Source organism: Amblyomma mixtum, chromosome 1, assembly GCF_055824585.1.
Source record: "Amblyomma mixtum isolate Tamu chromosome 1, ASM5582458v1, whole genome shotgun sequence".
Lineage (NCBI taxonomy): Eukaryota > Metazoa > Arthropoda > Arachnida > Ixodida > Ixodidae > Amblyomma > Amblyomma mixtum.
Genome location: NC_143012.1, coordinates 17,817,364 through 17,839,221, shown reverse-complemented (window position 1 = coordinate 17,839,221; position 21,858 = coordinate 17,817,364). Strand labels below are relative to the sequence as shown.

Genomic DNA, 21,858 nt, shown 5'->3' with positions numbered 1-21,858 from the left:
TTGTTTCTGATATATTGACGCGGTGTTTAAATAGCACAGGCGAAAAAAGGCCGAAAGGAGGGGGGATACGGCACTCAGAAAATTGCGCTACGCCCGTTCGTTCCTTCATGTATGTACAGTTAGACCCTCCATCTGAAGATTGAGCAGATTGCATTCACTGTAGTATCTGGAGTTCATATTAAGAGGACTTCCCATATTGCCGCCAAATATACAATTCCAGATGAAAGTGTCTTTTATTTCCTAAAAAAAGTACATTTATGCGCTTCTGTTGATTCAAAGGTGACCATGTCAGAGCTCTTTCAAGGCTCTCCAGCATAGTCCTGTGCTTCTTGTGCAGACCCTTGCTGCTAACAATCTGATCCGGGAACGAGATCAACTAGTCGCAGTTAAGTTCGTGGCAACTGCTGGCAGGCTGGGCTCCTCATCATTGTCTTTATTACATTCCTGGAAGTCTAGGAGTGCTCGTACTTCGCATACAAAGGCTTGGCCAATTCATGGCCCTGTGGTGTCGGTGCATATGTCATCATCCGCACCAAGTCATCCCAGGTGATAAGGTCCAGCCAGCTGTGCATCAACGCGTTGGAAATCCATACGTGTCTCATCATATATCGATTTTCGTCGGCATGTGCCGTTCCTGGACCTTTTAAACGGCGAAGCTAGAGCAACGCACGTGCACACGTAAGGAACATACCAATATATTGCTGAAAGCAGTGTGTTTTCAGCAGCACTGCGCGTCGTGTGTGTGATGTCTGCATGCAGCACAGAATGTGTAGAGCTAGAGTGTACTAGTAGAGCCGATCGTATACAGGGCCATCAATGCATACCACGTTGCTCTGAGACAGGTATCCAAACTTCTCATATCGGTGCCTGCTGCCGCGGTGGCTCAGTGATTATGGCGCTAATTGCTACTGCCCCGCTCCAGGACGCGGGTTCGAACCCAGCCGCAGTGGTCAAATTTCAATGGAGGCGAAATTCTTAAGGCCCGTGTACTGTGCGATGTCAGTGTGTACATTAAAGAACCCGAGATGGTCGAAATTTTCGGAGCATTTCGCTACGGCGTCCCTCATAGCTTGTGGTTTCTGAGGAAAGGAAATGGCGCAGTATCTGTCTCACATATCTCGGTGGACACCTGAACCACGCCGTTCGGGAAGGGAGGAAGGTGGGATGAAAGACTTCGGAATCATGGAGGAAAAAGTTTTTTCCTTCCTCCATGTGCGGAATAATTACGACCTGGCTTAAATCGCTTGAGTTCATCCCCGTCAGAGCCAGCGTTCAGTTGATAAAACCGAAACCAAAAGAACTAGAAAGAAGGACTTCATTTATAAATCATTTAACGATTGTGGGAGAATACCACGTGGTGATCCATGTATTCTAATGTCTAATGCATATCTGAAAGTAGAAAGTTATAGTTCTTTAAAGTGGCACTACAACCGGTACTGCCAAAAACAAAAGGCAAGGGATCCTGACACATGCGTGTCAGAAGCGTGTACAGAAGCGGTTGAACTACGCTGTCGGCATCAGTTCAACTGTAAGGTAAAAAAAAAACGAAATATATATTGTAATTTCGCACATAAAAAAGTACAAAAGTGGCCCAGCAACATTTGTTTACGTTTTTGTACAGCCAAAATGCTGAACTAATAAAGAACTTACCATTGCCACCGACACTAGTTCAAATTTTAAAGTTAAATAAGCAAAGTAAATATGGCGCTGTCTGAGCATGCTGCAAATCGCTCATAGAAAGCTTTTATGCCACATGTTGGTGCGAGCGTCGGTTTCACGTGCTTTCAACCGCAACGCGCGCCGTAGCGCAACATCGTGCTAGTTGAATTCTAACTGTCGCCATGCCTGAAAAAGTAAGCAAAGCCGCCAGGCGGCTGTCAAAGTGGCGCGCCGACACATGCCGAGTACTTTCTCGGGCCGCGTGCAGCGACAGTCTTGCCGACACCGTGCGCGCTGTCCTTCGAAAAACCGCCAACATCTTCAAGACCATCAAGGATGATGCTTTCGATGAAGAACAACGCGGACAACTGTCGCGGGAACTTATCACCGTCTTGTGCCAAGTGTCGTCTAGCCTGCATTTTCGCGCGCGCGATCTGCTGCTCGCCGTCGAGTCTGTTGGCGTTACTACTCGTTTCGATTACTGGGACAATCAGTGTGCGCTCCTGTCTTACGTGGTGGACCTCGCGCTTGCTCTCAACGAGCCGTCCGCGGTCTCCAAGACTCTTTTCACCCTCTCGAAGAGCAAGCACCGGGTCTGGGACGTCTTCGTGCAGACGGAGGCGGTCGCGTCGACCACAGTACTCGACGAACATGACAGGGTGTTCGACGTATTTCGCTGGCTGGCGGCCTATTGCCCGCGCACATGCTCGAACCCCGAGCTCTACTTCAAGTTCGTCGCTTGTGCCGCTTGCCTAGCGAGGCGGTTGCGCGAACGCGGCTGGAAGACCGTTAAGCCAACCGCGTTGTCCATCGAGCCCGCAGAGTTCGACTTCGAAGAGTGGTTCACCGCCCATCCCATGTTGGTCGCGTTGCTACCACCGTCCGCGGTCTCCAGGCCCCGTCGGAAGGTGATCGCTCATCTCTGCAAGAGTTCGTCGAACCACTCGGAGTTGCTGAAAGCGTGCGAGGCGATCTCAGAGTCTGGAAGCGGCGCCGGGAGCAACATCAGGTTGACGTGCGATGCGGAAGCTACGGCGGAGGACGACTTCTTCACCATTGTGGACGACGGGGTGGAAGCGCGGGAGCAGGCGACTGTAGCGTCTCAGGTTTGTGGACGTCAGCGTTCGTTCGACTGTTGCTGGGGTGCCAAGCGCCGATTCCTAACTGAAAAGTTTTTTGTAGGAAGCCCAGATTATCTGTGCACGGGTTAAATTTGCACTTTGCGGTAGTGAATCTTCTAATGAATCTATTTATAATGAATGTAGTCTAAAAACTAGAAACAAAAATTGTAATTGCGGAAAGCGACGCAGTGTTGAGGAGTATTTGTGCCTTTTGCAATGCATGGTCTGTGTCTGCTACATGCCCTGCCTTTTTCATAATCAATCGTAGTACTCTTTTGTGCTTCCTGTTGTGCATTGCCTTATTTGGTCTGTGTAGTTTTGTTTATGAACTGTATAGCTTGAGCTGCTTGAAGGGCTCTGCGGGACTTTCACTGCAGTTGCTCACTTGAGGCTTGTTTGTTTTTTACTGTCTAAAAAAATATTACAGCTGCTTACACCCAGGCTATGGCGAGTGATCAGTGCTATCTGTTTCGCGAAGTAATTAACACAGTGATGAAGCCGTGCCTGACCGCCACTGATCAAACACAAATAGCTGCAGTAGCCTATGAATTATTGGGTGCATCTGTGGTGAGGAGAAGTTCATTCTGCATCATAGTGCGGGTTAGGGCCTTTGGTTCGAATTCAGTAGGCCAAGATGGCTTGCGCCGGAGGGCAGAGTCTAGGGTAGAGTGGTCGTGGCCCTGAGCTGACAGTTTGTATGTACGGGTACATAGTTGCCTATCTCTTTGCTCCGAGTTGGGGATGGCAACAGTAATGTTGACCGCAACGTTAAACTGGGGTAACAAGGCTGATGCAGCTATAGCTGTAATGTTTACTGTCACATTCTGGGCAAACGGCCTCGGTGGTCGCATTTCGATGCAGGTGAAATGCTAGAGACCGCACAAGTGTGGCAAACTGGGCTTGTTGGGGAGGGTTCGTACTTAAAAACAGCGCGAAAGACGGGACAAAAGAGGGAGACAACCCAAGCGCTACAAGCATACAGACCCATGTACTGTGCGATGTCAGTGCACATTAAAAAACCTGAGATGGTCGAAATTTTCCAGAGGCCTCCACTACGCCGTCTCTCATACCCTGAGTCACTTTGGGATGTTAAACCGCATAGACCAAACCAAAACATTCTGGCTAAAAGATAATATCACCTTTACAAGAGACTTCATTACCTTATACTCCGTTCCATACATAGCAGGCAGCGGAAGTAGTGTGCCCGCAAAACCATATTATTCTGCCGCATTTCATTCGTTCCTCTCGAAGTCTTAGTGAGTGCTTGGACGAAAACAAAGAGCAGTATGAAATGAAGAGGTAGCATTGGGAATCACTTTTGAAGCTGTGAGGCGCTCAGTGTTTGGGCTCTCCGGCTATGATTTTCACCGAGTGTGCACTATTAGGTGCAGATGGAGTCGGAGCAATTCGCCCTGCCAGCCGCATATGTACCGACACATCATTGTTACTTTTCGAAGTGTTGATGAGTAGCAGGACGAAATTGTGGCAAGAGGTTAAACGGATGTCATGGTGCTTGATATCTGTCTGAACAAAATGTGCCCGTTTTGAGTTTGGTTTTATGGCAAAACTATGTTTTGGCTGTGGACTTAGCTTGCGCGGACAGATGCTCTAACTTTGGCAGCATTGAATGCTATGCATGAAACGAAGTATAGTCTTTAGCCCTTCAGAAAAGCAATGTACATTCTTTGGTAGAAGTTGTTAGCGATGACTGCTCAGAGCAGAAAGATGTGAAGGACACTCATTGGAAACTGAGACCCCATATAGACAAGTGGGATAACTTTGGGGAGGAAAAATTTTAAAAAATCAGTGCATGTTAAGCAACATTGGAGGGCTACCCCACATTGCGCATGTCCTGAGTTTTGAAATGCATGATGTCCTGCTGTGCTGAAATCAACCCATGCTATTTTTCTTAGTTACCCAATGGACTCCTAAACCCAGACTTTCATAACACAGTTTGTTCTACAGCCGACTTACCTCCACATGGGACAACTGACACAGCGTGATGTAATAGTCCAGTTGTCAAGCCGTCTGTGATTGTGGATGAGTGCTTGGAAAAACTGCACAGCTCTGCTCGAAAGCAGAAAGTGTAAAAAAAAAAAGGATGTGGAAATTCAAAAGTGCAGGTGTTGCAAAAGTACATAACTGCGTGACGTTTCATGCTACTTCCGGGGCTGACCTTTTAGGATGAGTAGAGAATTGATATTAGTTGTGCTCAAAATAACGCTTCTGCATCAAAGTACTTTATTTTTTTAGTGTATTACACGCTACCTTTTATATAAGTGAACCGTTTTTATACTTCAGTACCTCTGAATCAGCCCCTAAAATCCCGCTCGCTAGTGTTTCAAGCTCTGAATTGTCACCTCAGTGCACAACTTGACTAGTGCACAGGTATAATGTGGGGGAGTTCTATCAAATTTTTCATCGTGTGAGTGATGAGAATAGCAGTGAAGGAGAAGCTTTTCGATTGGGGGGTTTTATCCGAATTCACTGGTGGGATGTTCGAAAGTATCTACTTTTCTCTTTTTCGGGAATTCATTGGCTAGATGTAGACTGCTCAAAACCTGTTTGGTAAATTGTGGCACATAGGGAACTCGTGTTAGGCTTTAAAAAAAAAAAACACAACTTTTCACTCTAGGCATCATACATACTTCTGTTAGAAGTATAAATACCTACCTCATTCATATTCCTTCTGAGCCTAGCGAATGGAGTGTAGGAACACTGTATTCTGAAAACATTTTCAATCACTCTCACTGCATGGCCCGAAAGCAACTCTAGTGGTTTGAAAACTTTTCGGGAAGACTTTGCATATGTCTGCCAGCAGAATGACCTTTTTGTGTGCACTTGAGAGGTGAGGAGTAATGTAGTGCATAGCGATGAACATGTGTGCTTAGTGCTTGCTGGTGTGTGGAGGGAGGAAATAAACATTTAATTAGGTAGGATGGAGCTGTTAGTCCAGGGCCCCGATGTTGGCAACCACCATTCTCGCCTGGTTGACCAGCCATAACTGATAAGGGCAGAGCTCGGTGAGCGGCTCTTCCCAAGCGGCTTTGGTTGGGTGGGGGATGGCCCGAACATAAGGGATGGTCTGGCACTAGCAGACCATATAGAAGAGGGAGGGACGGCCCAAATAAAAAGGACAGGCAGGGGACTAAGAGAGAGATGAACATGGGAGTAAAACATTGGTGGGGGGCAGGTATTGGTTTGCAACTGCCCAAAGGTAGTTGCTTCCAGACGAGTGAGAGTTGGGCAAGGCAGAGGAGGATCGTATCACTGAGAATGGTGCAGGGCAGCGAGAAAAGTGTTGAGGGAGAAAGAATTGTCACATTCCGAGCTTGATGTCTGTCACCTGGGGGCCTGGAGGTATAATCCTTCGGCCAGTGCTTGAGCATGCTCATTCCCAGGGAAGCTAGCATGGCCAGGCACCCAGGCCGGATGATACGTGCGGTTTATTATGTGAGTGTGTGTTCAAGTAAGTGGGAAATGGGTGGTGTAGGAGAGTATGATGGTAGCATCTGTACACATGTTGCAAGTGTGTAAAGGTGGTGATAAAGGTGTTAGTGTAGGTATGTTTGGCATTATGCATTGCCTGTTCCTCTAGCAGTGGAGCAGCATGGAGACATGTTTCACTTGTGGCATGAAAGGCGTCTAGCACATGTTTGACCACGACTGCCACAACACTCTTACCAGTGCACTGACATGCAGCTGTGGGGCCAGGCTGTGAAGCCATATGAAGGTCCGTCACAGTAACTTGGTTCAGTGGTCCTGGCGTACTGCATGACGAGTTGGGCCCGAATAGTTTGTGATGGGGAGTACTATTAAGTGCGCACGTGCTGACGTGAGAGTATCATAGTGTCAGCTGAGAGAAGTGAGGGTGTGTATCCCAGGGAGGTCAGGATGGAGCAGCTCTAAGGTGACATGCGTAAGCATTGAAATTGTGTGACATGGTGTGCTTTGAGTAGTTCTTCCAAAGTATTTTGCATCCCCGACTCCTCAAGTTTGAGAGTGGCAGTTTCTGAGGGGAGACGTAGAGTGATCTTGAGGGACGTGCAAAGGAGAGTGGATTGGGTGTTTTGCTCAGTCTTGGTGAGATTCTGGTGGGGCAGGTGAAAGCGAGTGCTTATCAGGTGCAGCATGTCAGCCTCACCTAACACACAACATCTGTCAGTGATGCGACTGATCATGTGCAAGACTGCATGTGGTTGTGTCCTAAGCAAGTGGATGGTACGATTTGCCTTGGCGTTATGTTGGAGATGTAGGCTAAAGGCCCTGATGCATTGATGAACTGACATAGGTTGGCCTTGAAGGAGAAATGCGAGGAGGGTGAGTGGGTACTGTGCGTTATTTTCATGTAGTTTGTGGATAGTGAGCAAAAAGTCACTTGCCCGCTGTGGATGCTGGCTTCCCACCCACAGATGCAGTACTGCTTATGCTGCTGAAAAAAAGAATATCTTCCTTTTTGAACTGGGAAACGTGATTCCCTTCACTACGGCTGCTGAATTAAAAGTGCTTCTGTTATTGCGCACACACCAAAAGTTTTCAAAGACAAAAAGTAGTACCTCCTCCTTTTTCCCCTTCAACTTCTTTTATTGGCATTAGGCTACCTGGCACTGTAAACACAATGGCTGTGATGCTACTGGCGTCTTATGTGGTCAGTGTTTCTTGTGTTCTAAAACTATAATGTTTGAATGAATTGACGTTTCCCTGTGTCAGAGCTGAATGCCTCGCCACAAACATCGATGCTTAGTTTCCCTTTGTCAGAGCAGTCACAGGAGAGATCTCATATCTGCGTGGACTGCCATGTTCGCATTTTCTTTTTGGTCGCTAGGTGTTTGCAAATGGATGAGATAGGTACTGTTGCATTTTCGAGCACTCCCTATGTGGTAAGTTGAAATCTGCGGACTAAAACGGCTCTATTCCGGTTTGTGTCCTTCACACAATGTTTCCTTTTTCACTCTAGATTGAAGACCAGCAGCTGCAAGCGATCCTGGAGACGACATTGAGCCGAATACGTTCAAGCCTAGCCAGTCCCCATGCGACTGACAATGAGCCCAACTCTGAGCTCATCAGTGAGGCCAGCCTCTCTCCACTTAACACTCGGGGTTTCTTGGACAAGCTTCTGGGGAGCACTGGTGTGGGAGACGGTGTAGCTGCTGCACCGGAGGACGTGCAGAAACCCAGGAAAAAACTGGACTACGCAGATCAAGAACCGCCGGAAGAGGCCGGTGGACTCGATGGGGTAGCAGACGAAGGTGAGCATCTCACTGCAAAAGTTGGAGGCGGTGCAGGTCCCTACTCTGGTCCTTTTGATAACACTAGTGCACTGGGGTCGTGTGCTGTAATCTTCTTGCTCTTGTACTAGTCTGTGAAAGTACAGTCTCCAGAAAAAGTCCACGGGACACAGTGGCCTGGAAGGGAGCGTGTGTATCCTCTCATATTAGCAGACTTTTCAGTTAATTTGTTTGAGCGATTGTAAGTGTTTTACCGCACACCTACACCCCGTAAATTTTTGCTGCTGGCAGTACATTCTGCAAGCTCACATGACGTGGCACGATTTAATGAGATTCGAGTGCAGGGCTAGAGTCTTGTCTTGCCGACTAGTTGAAGTTGGCTAAAGCTTTAGGTTGAACTTCAACATGTGAAGATTTTTGTCTTCCCATTTCTCTAATTTCACTTGTTTAGTACGTAGCACACGCTGAATAGTAGGAAAAAACAAATGCGAAATAAAAAAGCTGGTGCAGTCAAAAAAAATTTTTGCGCTTTTGTCCGGACTGCGGATGCACTGAAATAGTGTCGGCTGCCTTATTCCCCTGATACTTTGCCCTAGTTGGGAAAAAAAAAAAAATGTGAAGGAGCACCTTGATTTTTGTGCCATCCATCAGCGTATGCAGAGACAGCATCTTGTCATGTTCAGTAAACAGCTTGCTTGGCAAGAAACACACGTGATACCCTCATGATGTAAAGTTGATGATCTCGATGCATGTAATGTGTGGTGCTCTATGACACTGTGTGGGAGTGCTGTGCTCCTTAAACCAATACAGAAAGTGCAGCCAAATAAAGGAGAACTTCCAGGATGATAGCTTTGGGAGATGCAGCTGTAAGCGTGTTCCCACTGGCTGATGGAGTAGAACAAATTAAATGTATCAGAAGAAATTTCTTGGTGAGGGAGCACTCCATGATGGTCCATGATGGTCTGGACTCGTGCAATGGTCACAAGCGGTGGCATAGTTCATGTCAATATAAGTTTCCCGTGAGTGCATTTCGAAGTAGCTGAACAATTGCCTTTCTGTGGACTATGGAGGACTTCTGTAGATTATGTCGATTTGAGTGTCTCTCACTGCTGTTGGAGTCAGCATTGCGCATATAAAGAGGCGTTCTAAAGTCAGTTTCGAGGCAGAGTGCAAACATGGTGTGTGTAGTGGAGTAGTCAGTGGAAACATAGTGACGTGGCTGTGTGCCCTTCATGCTGGGGATTGTGCCATGTGAATGTCGAAGTACTGTGAGGGACGGTAGATGGTGTGGACGGTTTGAGATTAAGCAATCGAAGACTGACATATTGGGCTTTTCGGTCATGGCTAAAGTGAAAAAGTCTTGCTTTTTATGTATCAAGTCGGGAACTGTATTGCTGGTTAAACAAAGAATGCTATTTTCAATTCGTTTCATAAAATAGTGCAAAATTTGAAGAAAAAAGGGGCGAACGATCGCAGGACTGGCCAGCACAAACACGCAGCAGTGGCGACACGGTGGTAACGATGGCTGCTACTACATGGGAGACTGCATGTGTTAATGAATCGAAGGATTTGGTGCTCTCAGTGATGTCGTGCACATTTCTGAAGCGCTGCCTCTCAAATGATATCAACATATCCATTGCCACCGTCTCATATGTCGTCTTTTTTTCAAGCTCTCAGCTATTTTAGTTGGCTTGAACAAGTGTAATTAAAAAAAAATATTCTTGGGTTCTCGAACTCCCCTCTCGTGTTATATTCGTGGTCATATTATATACAGGTAAATCCATAACTTCTAGATAACTTCTAGAAACAGCGCAAAGAAGACGTGGACGACAAAAAGAAACACTTATCGACAAGACAGCGTCCGTTTTGTCTTTAAGTGTTTCTTTTTGTTGGCCACGTCTTCTTTGCATTCTTTCTAATATTTCAACATGAACCTACTAGCCCGAACCAGAACTTTAATTAGGTAAATAAAGTACATTAGCAATATTAGCCTGGAAGTTGTGCAACAATCCTGACGGCATGTGCCAGGGTAGTGAAATAGTAAGGCTGTCTTTCTTGCTAGTCTGTTTCAATTGGCCTCGTCTGTCAAGAGAAACAGATTTGAGAGGCAGTGCTCATCTAGTTTCATCATGAATTACTATAACACAAAGCAGGTAGGCTCAGTGAAGGATACATTCGCTGGGTTTTGACTGAGGCTTTTCTCTTTTTTGTGTTAGGAAGTGCACATATACCGAAGTTTTAGTCATATTTGTCTATGCACACACTTCGTGAACAAAAGGACTGAAAAAAGAAAAAGAAAGTCAATTGGAAGTCAATGCATGTGTTGTGCCTTTCCTTTTCTCTGTCTGATTTGCACTGTTTGCTTTTGGTAGGCCAGCCAACTGTCTTGGTCTTCCACTCTTTGGGACTGTGGCATCATTTTGGCTTTTAATTTTGCTTTGCCCAAAACAGTGCAGGTGTCACAGCTGTCAGCATCTAGGGCTGTGTTTCAGTTGCTTTATAGCCAGCTGGGAAGCGAGCTTTCAGCAGGTCTAGAAGGCTAGCTGCGATAAAATTTTTGTCCCCGTAAAAGGAATTTTTTCCTGTAGTAGTAGTATGTCAAGAGAGAGCCCTAAAAACAAGAAATGGCATTCTTCATACAAGTGAGGAATCAGAATTCAGGAGGGTAGATGTGTAGGCCAGTTGGTGAGACATGAAGGAGCTAGACACCGCAGCGGACACGGGACAGAGAAAGAAGACGACACAGGGCCGCCCTGTGTCGTCTTCTTTCTCTGTCCCGTGTCCGCTGCGGTGTCTAGCTCCTTCAGGAATCAGAAATTGGTCACAGAAAACTTAAACTCGGAAAAAAAAAAGGGGGGCGCCCGTTACCAAATGCCGGAAATCACATACTAACAGGAAAACACGGAATCGTTAGGCTGTATAATTTTGGCTTTATGGCAGCTCACTGTTGCATGGAGAAACACAGCAATTGGGCAAGTGTTGCAGGTGTGCATTGTAAGCGATGTGAACACCCATGACATGAGTTACAGCACTGTGAACGGGGGCAGCTGTTTGTTTCGTGGTGTCTCTCTTTCATCCTTATTTCATTGGTAGAGAAATGGTACTGGTAGTGCAGCTTTTGTGTAGACACCAATTTTCGACGTGAATTTCCACAGATTATGCAAATTTTCTATTAATTCTAACCAATTCAGGGAAGGACAGACAACCTCACCACATCACCGTGGGGAAGAAAAATTGCTGGCCATGCTAGGCTTAGCCAGTAATGCTAGGCCATGCTAGGCTTAGCCAGTAATAACGGCTCATGCCATAAAACAGATCGCTGAATGCCACCAAGCATGCGCGGTTTGCTATACTTTGGGAACGCGTGCGGTGTGCGCATTAGTGTACCGCATGTGCATTCATGCCCCTGATGGCTAAACAACATTTCGGCATGATAATTGCACCTGAAACGTTGAGTAACTACCACAGTGCCAGACCTAGGGCTGCCAAAACCACCTTTTAGCCTCCAGCCTTTCACTTCACGCCATCTGTGACCTGTTCACTCCCAATAGACCCCAGCTTGAGAAGGACTCTCGGTGTCTTGGATAAGTTGTCTTATTGCCCAACACGCTGCCAGGTGTATATGTCGTCCCCTGCATAGCTTTTCAAATGTTTGAAACAACAGTACTAGCTCTCTATTGAGCATGGAACTTTGTCACAATCAGTTTTATGATATACCCAGCACCTTAAGAAGCATCGTAGCACGAGTGAAATTTCGTTGTGGTTGGACTTAAAGTGGGCAACTGTGGTATCTTTCATGCTATCTACGGTTATGTTAGTATTGTATCTGCTATGCAAAGATAAGGGCATTTTCACTCTTACTATATTATCTTTTCAGCTTTATTTTCAGCTGTAAGATTTCATGTCCTTTAACATTGTGAGCTGATTATTTTTGTCTGTTGTCTCTTTTGAGAATTTTTTTATGCCTTGCATGTGTGGTAGAGGGTACAGGTACGAATGATGTGTTTTTATCTGGAACGCAGGTCATGGAAGCAAAGGTGGCATTCTGGAGGAGAGAGCATCAGAAGATGAAAGCTGTGCAGAAGCAGCTCCAGATTCTGTAGATTCACCACACGAAATGAAAAAACAGAGAAGAAAGAAGAAGGTCCGTCGGCGCAAGGCGAGGAAAGTGGAGGCTGCCTTGTCTGTGACAGAAGCAGCTGAAGAGCGTGGAATGCCTTTTGCAGCCACTGTGGGTGGTGAAGTAGGCGAACCTTCAAGCCACCAACGATCTGGCCGAAAATGCATGGAAGCAGCGTCTTCACTTTTGGGAGCTGGTACTTCGCGGCACAATAAGGGAACTCCTTTGAAGAGATCCAAGCGATATAGCAGCACTGATGAATCTTCGATGGAAGAGTTTCATGACCAGCAGACTGCTAAAGCTAACGGTAAGCTGCCGCCGTTGCGAGAACGCAGAGAAGCTCCTCAGGATTCGTCGAGTTCACAAGTCAGGCCGGTTGCAGAAAAGGTGAACGCAGCATCTGCACAGCGTAGTAGTGTTCGTGCTGCCGGCAAACTCTCATCGCGAGAAAGCGAGAGGAAGTTGAAAGATCAGTCAGATTTGGAAGGTGAATCGGCTGTGAAGGCTCATGCAAACCGCCGCAGCATTGCTCGTGGGGCAAGTAAGGCTCAGAGGTACTGGATTATTGACTCTTCAGAGGAGGAGTCACACCATGAGGAGTGTTTGGAAGAGAGGGATGCGCACTCACCATTTAAAAATGCCAGCGAGTCTTTGAGCTTGGGTGTGGAGTCGGATGGCGAAGTACCATGTTCAGGTTCAGAATCTGCAGGTTCTGAAGCTAGGCCATCTGTAGGGGTAGTGAAGGCTGCCTCACCACAGCGGAAAAGTGGTTGCGTTGCTGGTAAAATTGCATCACCAAAGGCCTCTGGAAAGCAGTCAGGTTCAGAAGCGGAGTCAGATACAGAAGTAGTGTCACAGCGCTCTAGAAAAGCTTGTGGGTCGAGGAAGGCTCATCAGCACGCAATTAAAAACTCTTCAGATGATGAGCCATGCAGAGAAAGAAATGTAGAGGAGATTGATCTGCACTCGGCTTCTGATGATGCTGATGAAACGACTTCGAGCTTGGCTGCTGAGCCCTCTGGAAAAGCAGTGCTTTCAGGTTCAGAATCTGAGTCTGCAGGTTCTCAGGCTGGAGCATCCACAAAAGTACTGAAGGCTGCCTCAACGCAGCGTGGAAACAGCTGTATTGCCAGTGCAGTGTTACCTGAGGGCAATGGAATATGTGAAGATTCATCAGTATCAGACGATGATGAATCGGCTGAAGAAGCGATATCGCAGCGCTCTAGGAAGGCTTGTGGGGCAAGAAAGACTCGGAGGCTTATGATTAGTGACTCCTCAGAAGACGAGTCATGTAATGAGCAGAACTTGGAGGATGGAGTACACTTGTCATCTGATGATGATGTTGAAATGCCCTCAATCATGGGTGCCAAGTCTGTTGGAGAAGTGCTTTCTTCGGGTTCCGACTCTGAATCTGCAGATGAAAGTTTGCCTGATCAAAGTTCACCTCGCTCTTCAGTCAAAAAGAGAGCAGTACCTTCATTGTCTTCAAGCTTGGGAGCTGCTTCCGTTGGTCGCAAAATGGTTCGTGAGGTGAACAAACTGCGCAGGAGCAGGATTAGCAGCTCTTCGGACAAAGAATCGCATGCCAAGCTTGTCTCCAAAGGGAATGCTAAACTGATGGTGCCGAGGCGTACTAAGGAGCTGGAGGCATCCTCAGATTCTGAATGCGAGTTTTCCAAAGAAAATTCAGATGACCAAAGTGCTGCCAGCTCTTCGATCAAGAAGCGCGCAACATCACTCTCAAGTGGAAGAGCCGCAAGGTCCTCTTCCAGTCAGTGCAAGACAGTTTCCCAAGCAAATGAAGAGCTCAAGAACAGGATCGCTGAGCCGTCAGTGCAAGAACAACGGAGGAGTCAAGTTGCCAACGGGAACAGCAAAATTTCAGCATCAAAGCGTACTGGAAGACTTGAAGTGTCCTCAGGATCGGAATCTGATTTACCACTGTCTCAGAATGCTCCTGTGTCACAAACTGCGAAGAAAGTTAATAGAAGCAGGGTTGTGAGCTCCTCAGAGCCAGAGTCATCTGATGATGAGCATGATACTGAAGTTTCAGCGCAGCCAGACGTAGTGGGTCGCGGAGTACCTTCAGAGTCTGATGATGATGAAATTCCATGTGGACAGCGTTCACCGAGCATTTCATCGTTGCAGCACATGCATCTTTCTTCTCGTGACAGTGAATCAGAAGAAGGCCCGCAGTCACCGGAATTGCGGCGCAGATGCCACTTGGCTACTGAGTCGGATATTGATACGGTAGTCATGCCGTCCTGTGATGAAGAAGTGCCTTCTGAGAAGCAGAGTACTGCTCGCCTCTCCCAGGCCACAACTGTTGCGGCTTCACCTGGGAGGCGTTCAGTGTCACCGTTCCCTCAACTACGAGGAGCACAGACGTCTCAGGATGGCCGTCAAGCTGAGAGTGATGCAGACACTGGGGCAAAGCAAGACTGCGCTGAGAATCCTGTCTTTAAGCTGCCGACTCTCAAGAAGGCACGCACTGTGAGTGCATGCCGTGAAGCAGAATCCAAGTTGCAAGGTGGACTTGGGGGCTTAGACAAGCACGTTGCATCGAGCTCAAGTCCATATGAAAAGTCTGCGAAAGGAAAGACCAAACCTGTTGCTGATACTGCTTTGACTAGGACACTGAGATCTCGCAGGTCAAAGTCGCCTCAAGAAGAAAATCTTGTAGACTCCGACCAAGAGAGAGTCACAGAACCTGGCTCTGGTGATGCAGGCATAAGTCCAAATGGTGGGGCCACAGCCAGTACCGGTTTGACTTCCAGTACACCAGTGCTAAAGGGTATGCTGCTTTTGAAGTCTAAAGCTATCAGTCCGGATCGAAGCCCTCTCAAGACAGAACAGACTATAGCTCATGAAGATGCGAAGGTCAATGGCGAAAGGCGGACGTCTCCCAGGAAGCATTCAACTTCAGGGCCATCCCGTTCAGTAAAGGCTATGCATGAGACGCCTTCAGAATATGACACTGATATTTCTTGTTCCAGCTTGGAAGTGTCAGGCAAGCGAGTGCGATCACAGCCAGCAAAGGCCAAGCAGTCTCATGAAGTTGAATCCAGCAAAGTTGTTACCCCAAGTAAAACTGGGCAGCCAACTACGTCAGAATCGGAGCCAGAATCTCCTGACAATTGCCGTAACCAGAGAATGGTACACAGCTCTATGGCAGGAAGTTCACCCAAGGGAAAACAAAGGCAAGATGATGGGAACACAAGCCGAGAGACGCAAGTATCTCAGCAGCATTATTCAAGCAGAAAGTCAATTCGCGGAGTGCAGGGGTCTTCGAAGCATGGCACTGTCGTTAGTGACAATGATGTTGAATTGGAATCGCCTCATCCAAGTCCCTCATCAAATAAAAAACCGATGTCATCTACGACAAGACGGAAATCAGGTGCTCATTCAGACGATTCAAGTGCAGGCAAAAGTGAACAGGTGGGTCCTAACAATCTGCGGAAAGGCCCATCTTCACCAAGCAAACATGATATTCCAGCCGAACTTGTAGTTCAGACCAGGCGTACTAGAAGGCAGTTGATGAATGTGAGTGTTTCACTGTCACCTGAAAGAAATGAAGCGGCAAAACACGAAAGAGCCAAAGAGCCAGACAAAGCACCTGACACTCTAGAAAGAGCGTCATCTTCAGATCAAGACAGTGTCACTGATGACAGCATTGAACAGGAATCACCTAGCAGGCGTTCATGTCCCACACCATCAAAGGAAAAGCAGTCGGTATCCGCTACGGGACAGAAGTCAGGTGCTAATTTGGAAGTTGCAGAAACATGCAAAGGAGAGCAGCTTGCACCTAGCGACCAAAAAAGCCTATCTTCACCGGCCAAGGTTGATATCCCAGCCGGAGTCCTGACTCGGAGCGCAAGGAAGCGACTGTCAACGAGTAGGGAAGCTTCACTGTCGCCGGAAAAAAATAGGACGGCAAAAAGTGCCAGAGCAGCACAAGATTCCACTTCAGCATGGGCAAGGCTGAGAAATGTTTCTGAGACAATATTCGACAGTGATGCTGAGTCTGAAACGTCAAGCATGATCGACCATAGTCCTTCGGTTGCAGCTGATCTGGGCGAGGAAACTGCCATAGTTGAGAAACGGCCAAATGGACACAAAGTGGTTGGCGAATGCAAACGCTACTCGACGAGACTGCGTGCTTCGCAAACAGGATTTTGCACAGCATCACAGTTGCAACTCCGTTCAACAAAGAATGATGTGGAAACTGTGTCCCCAGTCGTCGGCAGTCAGGAATCATCGAAGGCGCACTCGGGCTCTAGTGCAGAGCAAGATGAAAGCACAGCCAGGTCACATGCTATGCTTGAGCATCCCAGGGAGCGTTCCGAACAAGACCTATCTCAGTCGAGCAACAATCTCGACGGGCTGACACAAGCACCTTCTCCTCTTCCCTCACGTCTTTCTGCTCACCTTCCTAGTTTTCAGAAAGAAGCAGATGCATTACAGGGGTCGCAGCGAAGGTCGGGGCAGCTTAGCAAGAAAGGGTGTGCAGTTAATATTGCTGAGACACAGCACTCTTCCTTTGGCTCTGTTGGCGAAGATAGTTGCAATGACACTCCTAGTTTGGACAAAGAGGACCGAACATCGCCAAAATCAGATTCGAGTCCCCGCAGAGCTTATGGGTCCGGTGCAAGAAAGAGTGGACGGCTCTCACTGACTGCCATAAGGTCTTCCCAGTCGGAAGCAAGTGAGTGCCTGAAGTCACCCCCTCCTGTCAGCAATAGGCAGGCCGTGACTAACGGAGCACTAGTGCAGCCAACCCTCTCCACTGCTACCCAAACAGATCAGTCATCCGGTGCTCGTGTGAGCAATCCAGGCAGCAAGAAGCAGGGCAGTGGAGCGAAAAAAAGACCTACAAGGGCAAGTGTACCTTCTGGCTTCCAAAATAACAGAGCCAGTGAGGTAGCAGCATCGTCGTCGCAGCAGATCGTAGATGCAGCAGACGTGACAGAGCCTTCAGCAAAAGCACCAGTGACGAGACGGTCTGCACGCCTGAGCTTGATGCGTAGCAGCCTTGGTTCCCAGGCACATTCGTCTCGCTTGGCAGCTGTCGCCCAGGAGCAGGGAAGCTCGAGTGATGAAGAAAGCGACAGGCACTGGACTTGCTCTCGCTGTGTGCGGAAGACACCATCCAGCAAAGATTACAGTGTTGCTCACCCTCAAACACCACCTGCGCGAGCAGTCCTGGACAAGCTTCTGGACGTAAGTGTGACAAGGCAGCAAACAAGTGGCACCTGCTCCACTTGTCGGCGCTCCTACCGTGCCACCCAGGACAGTGGAACGATGACCGACGAAAGTTACCTTCACGATGAGGCCGACTTTTCGAATTCCTTGTCGAGTGCCAAGCGTAAGAAGACGGACAGTCGTAGTGGTAGGGCCGCATCACAACCGAAGACTGCGGCGTCCGCGCGCAAGTGCCGCCAATACAGCACGGAGACTCGGCAACCAAGACCGAGTGCACCAGTGCGACGCAGCACACGAACGGCTGCGAGCGCATCACGTAGACTGAGTTATGCCTGAAGCATTGTGGCACTTTGTCACTTTTGTTGCCTATAATTTTAGAGAAGGCTGACACACATGTTGTTTGTTAAAGGGGACATTGATGCAGTCTGTTGTGCATATGCCACAGGTATTATGGCTAGAATTTTGTCCTATTGTTGGTCAAGAAATTCACCCAGAGGCATTAACTGCTTTATAATTGCAAGTGAGGTCCTGAATTTTCTTTTTGTCTCCTCCTTTATGCAGTTTTCTTTTGCTTTCATATATTTGTATTGAGTACGCTTTAAGCAACTGGGACAGTTGAAACTGAGTCAGAATTCCAAGTTTCCGAAGAGAATATACTGCATTCAGATTAGTAGTTTTTTTTGTGCTGAAAAATGGCAGCTATAAATACGAAGTCGGGAAAGAATTTTATTCCAATAGTACAACACAAGTCAAGTGAGTAGCATGACAATGCAGGGAGTAGAATGACAGTGAAGGGAGGGTACTATCGCCTTTCGTCTGCCATTCCCTGCATTGTCAGGCTGGCAGGTTCTTGAGAATTGGCTGAAAGAGAGCCCTTTGACAGGGAAAAGCTACCTTTTCCTTGCCTTGTAATCTGACTGTAGTAATAATTAAAACCAACCTGATCATTTCTGCAGCTGCCCGAGAAGAGTCTGCAGTACACCAGATGTGCATGCATTGGTTGCATATGCTGCTGCACATGTAAGAACTCATGCAAGAACACAGTACGAAGGCAGTCAATAGCTTGTGCTCATGTTAGTGTTGAGAACAAATCTTGGGACGTAACCCTTGCGTGACCTCTCTGCAGTTGACAGAGGTGCAGTCAGCTGTAGGAATTAAATTTCAGTGTTGTGAATAGAACCCTAGGAATTTTCTGCAGAGCTGAGGGAAGCAATTAGAGCTACAGTTTCTTGTAGCTGAACTTATTAATATGTGCAAGTATTAAAAAAGAAATGGTGAAAACGCTTGATTTTTTCTATTACACCGTTCATACCGCAGTCTAAAAGTCAGGTACCTAATAGACAGGACCACTGTTTCCGGAAGTGTGCACCAGTCCCCAGGGGGACCATCCACAAAGCATTAATTATACTCAAGGCTTGCTGAATGATAAGCAATACATTAACTGACTTCTGCAACTATGAGTTATTTGTGCAGGTCAAGGAACTTGTGAATTCTGTACTAAAAGGACGTGCAGCCCTTTCTTGCATTGTCATCATCATTTTTCCCAAGTTGTGGTCTCTACGTGCACCAGTCATTTGAAGATAGATCACCTGAAGTATTCTCACCCACAGTCAACAATGCTCTGTAGCTGCAGTTTTTGGGACATTATGAAAAAGTGAAACAAGATAATGAATGTCTATTGACATCGTTTGTGTGTATTTGGGGGACCATTGTTGACAGGACCCAGCATGTAATTGTGCAATGTGTGCATTTGTCGGACATTTCCCCAAGCTTGTTGAAACCGCATGGGGACGTGTCATGACTGTTTTGTGTGGGGAGGATCAGGGCGCCTGAGAGTTGCAAACAATAATGACACCGTCAGGTGGGAATTGTCTAACAGATTAACACACTCTGGGAGTCAGTGAAAGGCTTTCCTCTGCTTTTTACCCCTTAATTGCATAAGCATTTCAACACACCGCATTGCTTTCACATTTCCTTCTAAAACCTCATTTCGTTGTGGCTCTTTTTTTCCTTTTTATCCCCCTTTGTACCTCTGCCCGCGTGTAGGGCACACTGCTGGGCATCGCCTGGTTAACCTACCTGCCTTTCCGTCCTTGTGTTTATCTCTCTCTCTTCTTCAGAGGCTTCATAAGGAATGACTTTGAATCCTGCATCCCAATCCCAAAATACCACGCATTTCCCTATATCTGTTCCCTTTGCTGTTGGGTTATTTCGATGTTTTTCTTGGCTCATGACATAGTGTCTAAGTAGACTGTGTTGTTCAGTGTGATGGCTTGCTTTCATGAGACAGATGCTCCATGTCAGCAGGTCCGTGTTCCTTGTTCCGTGGAGTGCTGTTCAGTGCTGCTTCCATTTTAATACATTGTCCTGTATGTATGAAAGTGCCATACTTTTCTTTTTTCTCTGCATTTATGATTCATGTGTACGTACAGAGCTATTGTACAGTGCTGGTTCCATTTAGTTTTCTGGTTGTTTGGTACATTCATTTGAAAGAAGTGTACTTAAAATGTTTTCATTGTTAGTAGACAAGTTGTCATAAGTTCATTCTGATACATGATATGACTTATTGTTCAAAATGTTTTTAAATGTTAACCATTCTGTTTTATATTCTACGCTTGTTTGGCCTTCTCACAAGAAGTTCTGTGGGAAGAATGTCTTTATGGAGTGTAATAAAAGATACAACTCCATCCAGTTATTTTCTCACTAAACCTGATAAACGCCTCGGTAAACTCGTGACGTCCATACCAATGCCACCATTTTGAAGTAAAGAACGTCGTAGCATAGCTCTAGGATCTGCGGCCAAAAATGGGTGTTTGCGCACTCATTTTACTTGTGAAATTGGCCGGTGATGGCGACACCTGTATCTTTTTTCTTTTCTAGCTCTTGAAAGCTGTGTTTTCGGCTGGAATGATTTATTCATGATTATAATGCGGTACCCTATCGATACAGGCCAACTTAGTACACAATATTTGCGTCTCCATCTTTGTACTTATTTTTCAGTTTATCTGAAAAAATGTGCCAGTTAAGTGCACACACCCATGATCAGCAGTGTGCACGTCTCTATGATGGCCGCGTCCATCATCTGTACTGAAGATGGCACCTGGTGAGGAGGAATCACCATGGTACATTAAGCCTTTCTGAGCGCGTGATGAAGGCGCTCACAGTGGGGAACATTCGGAACCACAATAGGCTCGTGTCACTCATAGTTGTAGCATTTGCGAAAATACACATATAGCCCCATGCTTTGAAAAAACAAATGCATTAACAAATGCATTGATTATGCGAGCATTTGAAGATTTACATTATTCACGCCTAACTTAAACGATTCAAATGCTGAATGCCTTTGTCCTAATGTTGTGCACACATCATCATAAGCCTGACTGCGCCCACTGCAAGGCAAAGGCCTCTCCCATATCTCTCCCATTAACCGTGTCCTATGCCAGCTGCGGCTAAGCTTGCCTTCTCTTGGAATTGAGTAAAGCAGAAATTTGGGCGAGTTGGTTCACGTTCATTTTTGCTCACAGTGCGAAAAGACGGGACGAAAGATGAAGGTATGACAGGAACAAGTGCGGACTATCAACTGGGTTTATTGCAGAACGAAACTCATATATAGGCTTTGAAAGAAATTATCACAACCAGAAAGTTATCTAAAAGACACGTGGGAGGACAGATAACCAAATTCCCTCACAGGCACTACAGCGGAAGGGCTGTTTATGCACATTGTGACCTTGTGATGAATGTAGAAGGCCTCCATTATCTGACGTGTTAATTTATCACTATGGCAGAATAGGATGCGCGTGCTCTTGTAATTCAGGACACGTTACACTTCTTGCAAGTAAGAAGCAGCTGCGTAATGCCTCTGCTGCTGTCGCTTCGTCAAAGGTTGAGGCTTCACACGTACCCCGAGTTTTTCAGCTTTGCCAGTGGAGTAGAGCTTTTGCACTAAAATGCAACTTAGCATTAATGGGTATGAAGCAAACTGTGTGCCACTGGGTTTTCACGTACGTTAGGTGCGATTACGCACGTGTGAAGCAGTGACCATGTGGCAGAGCATCCGCCTCATATTTGGAAGATACTGGATTCGATCCCCAGAGTCACGAGGTACCCACCGATTTTCTGAGGGGTACAAGATTTCCCTTGGCCTAGTACTCTGCTTTTCTGGTGCGAAATGCTTGAAAAAAGTGTCTTCAACCGAACCATTGCGCTGACGAGTCAGTGATTCGTTCCACCGGCAAACAGCTTAAATCTGCCTTGTTCGGTAAAGCCCACTTTTGGCTCCATTGAATCAGACGGTAGCCGCAGTGATCATCAGCTGTGAAGGTCCGCAAGGCACTGCTCCATTTCTTGACGGCAATGTGTTTGTGGTACAGGCACTGAAGTTGCCGAACACACATCCTTGCTTGATATTCTTCATTTTTAGCTCTGCTCTTGTCTATACTTTGTCTATAAATCCCCTCTTTTCTTTTCCTCAGGGCAGGGTAGCACGCCGGAACCTTCTGGTTGATCTCCCTTCCTTTCTTTCTCCATC

General features: G+C 46.8%; 1 protein-coding gene across 1 annotated transcript; it reads left to right on the top strand.

Annotated features, from left to right (window-relative positions):
* The first annotated feature begins 923 nt into the window (after positions 1–923).
* Positions 924–20,038, top strand: LOC149365605 (uncharacterized). The gene is made up of 3 exons (XM_089544490.1): positions 924–2,765; positions 7,738–8,029; positions 12,031–20,038. The coding sequence occupies exons 1-3, from the start codon at positions 1,842–1,844 to the stop codon at positions 17,664–17,666; spliced, it is 6,852 nt and encodes a 2,283-aa protein (XP_089400616.1). The 5' UTR covers positions 924–1,841; the 3' UTR covers positions 17,667–20,038.
* Positions 20,039–21,858: the final 1,820 nt, after the last annotated feature.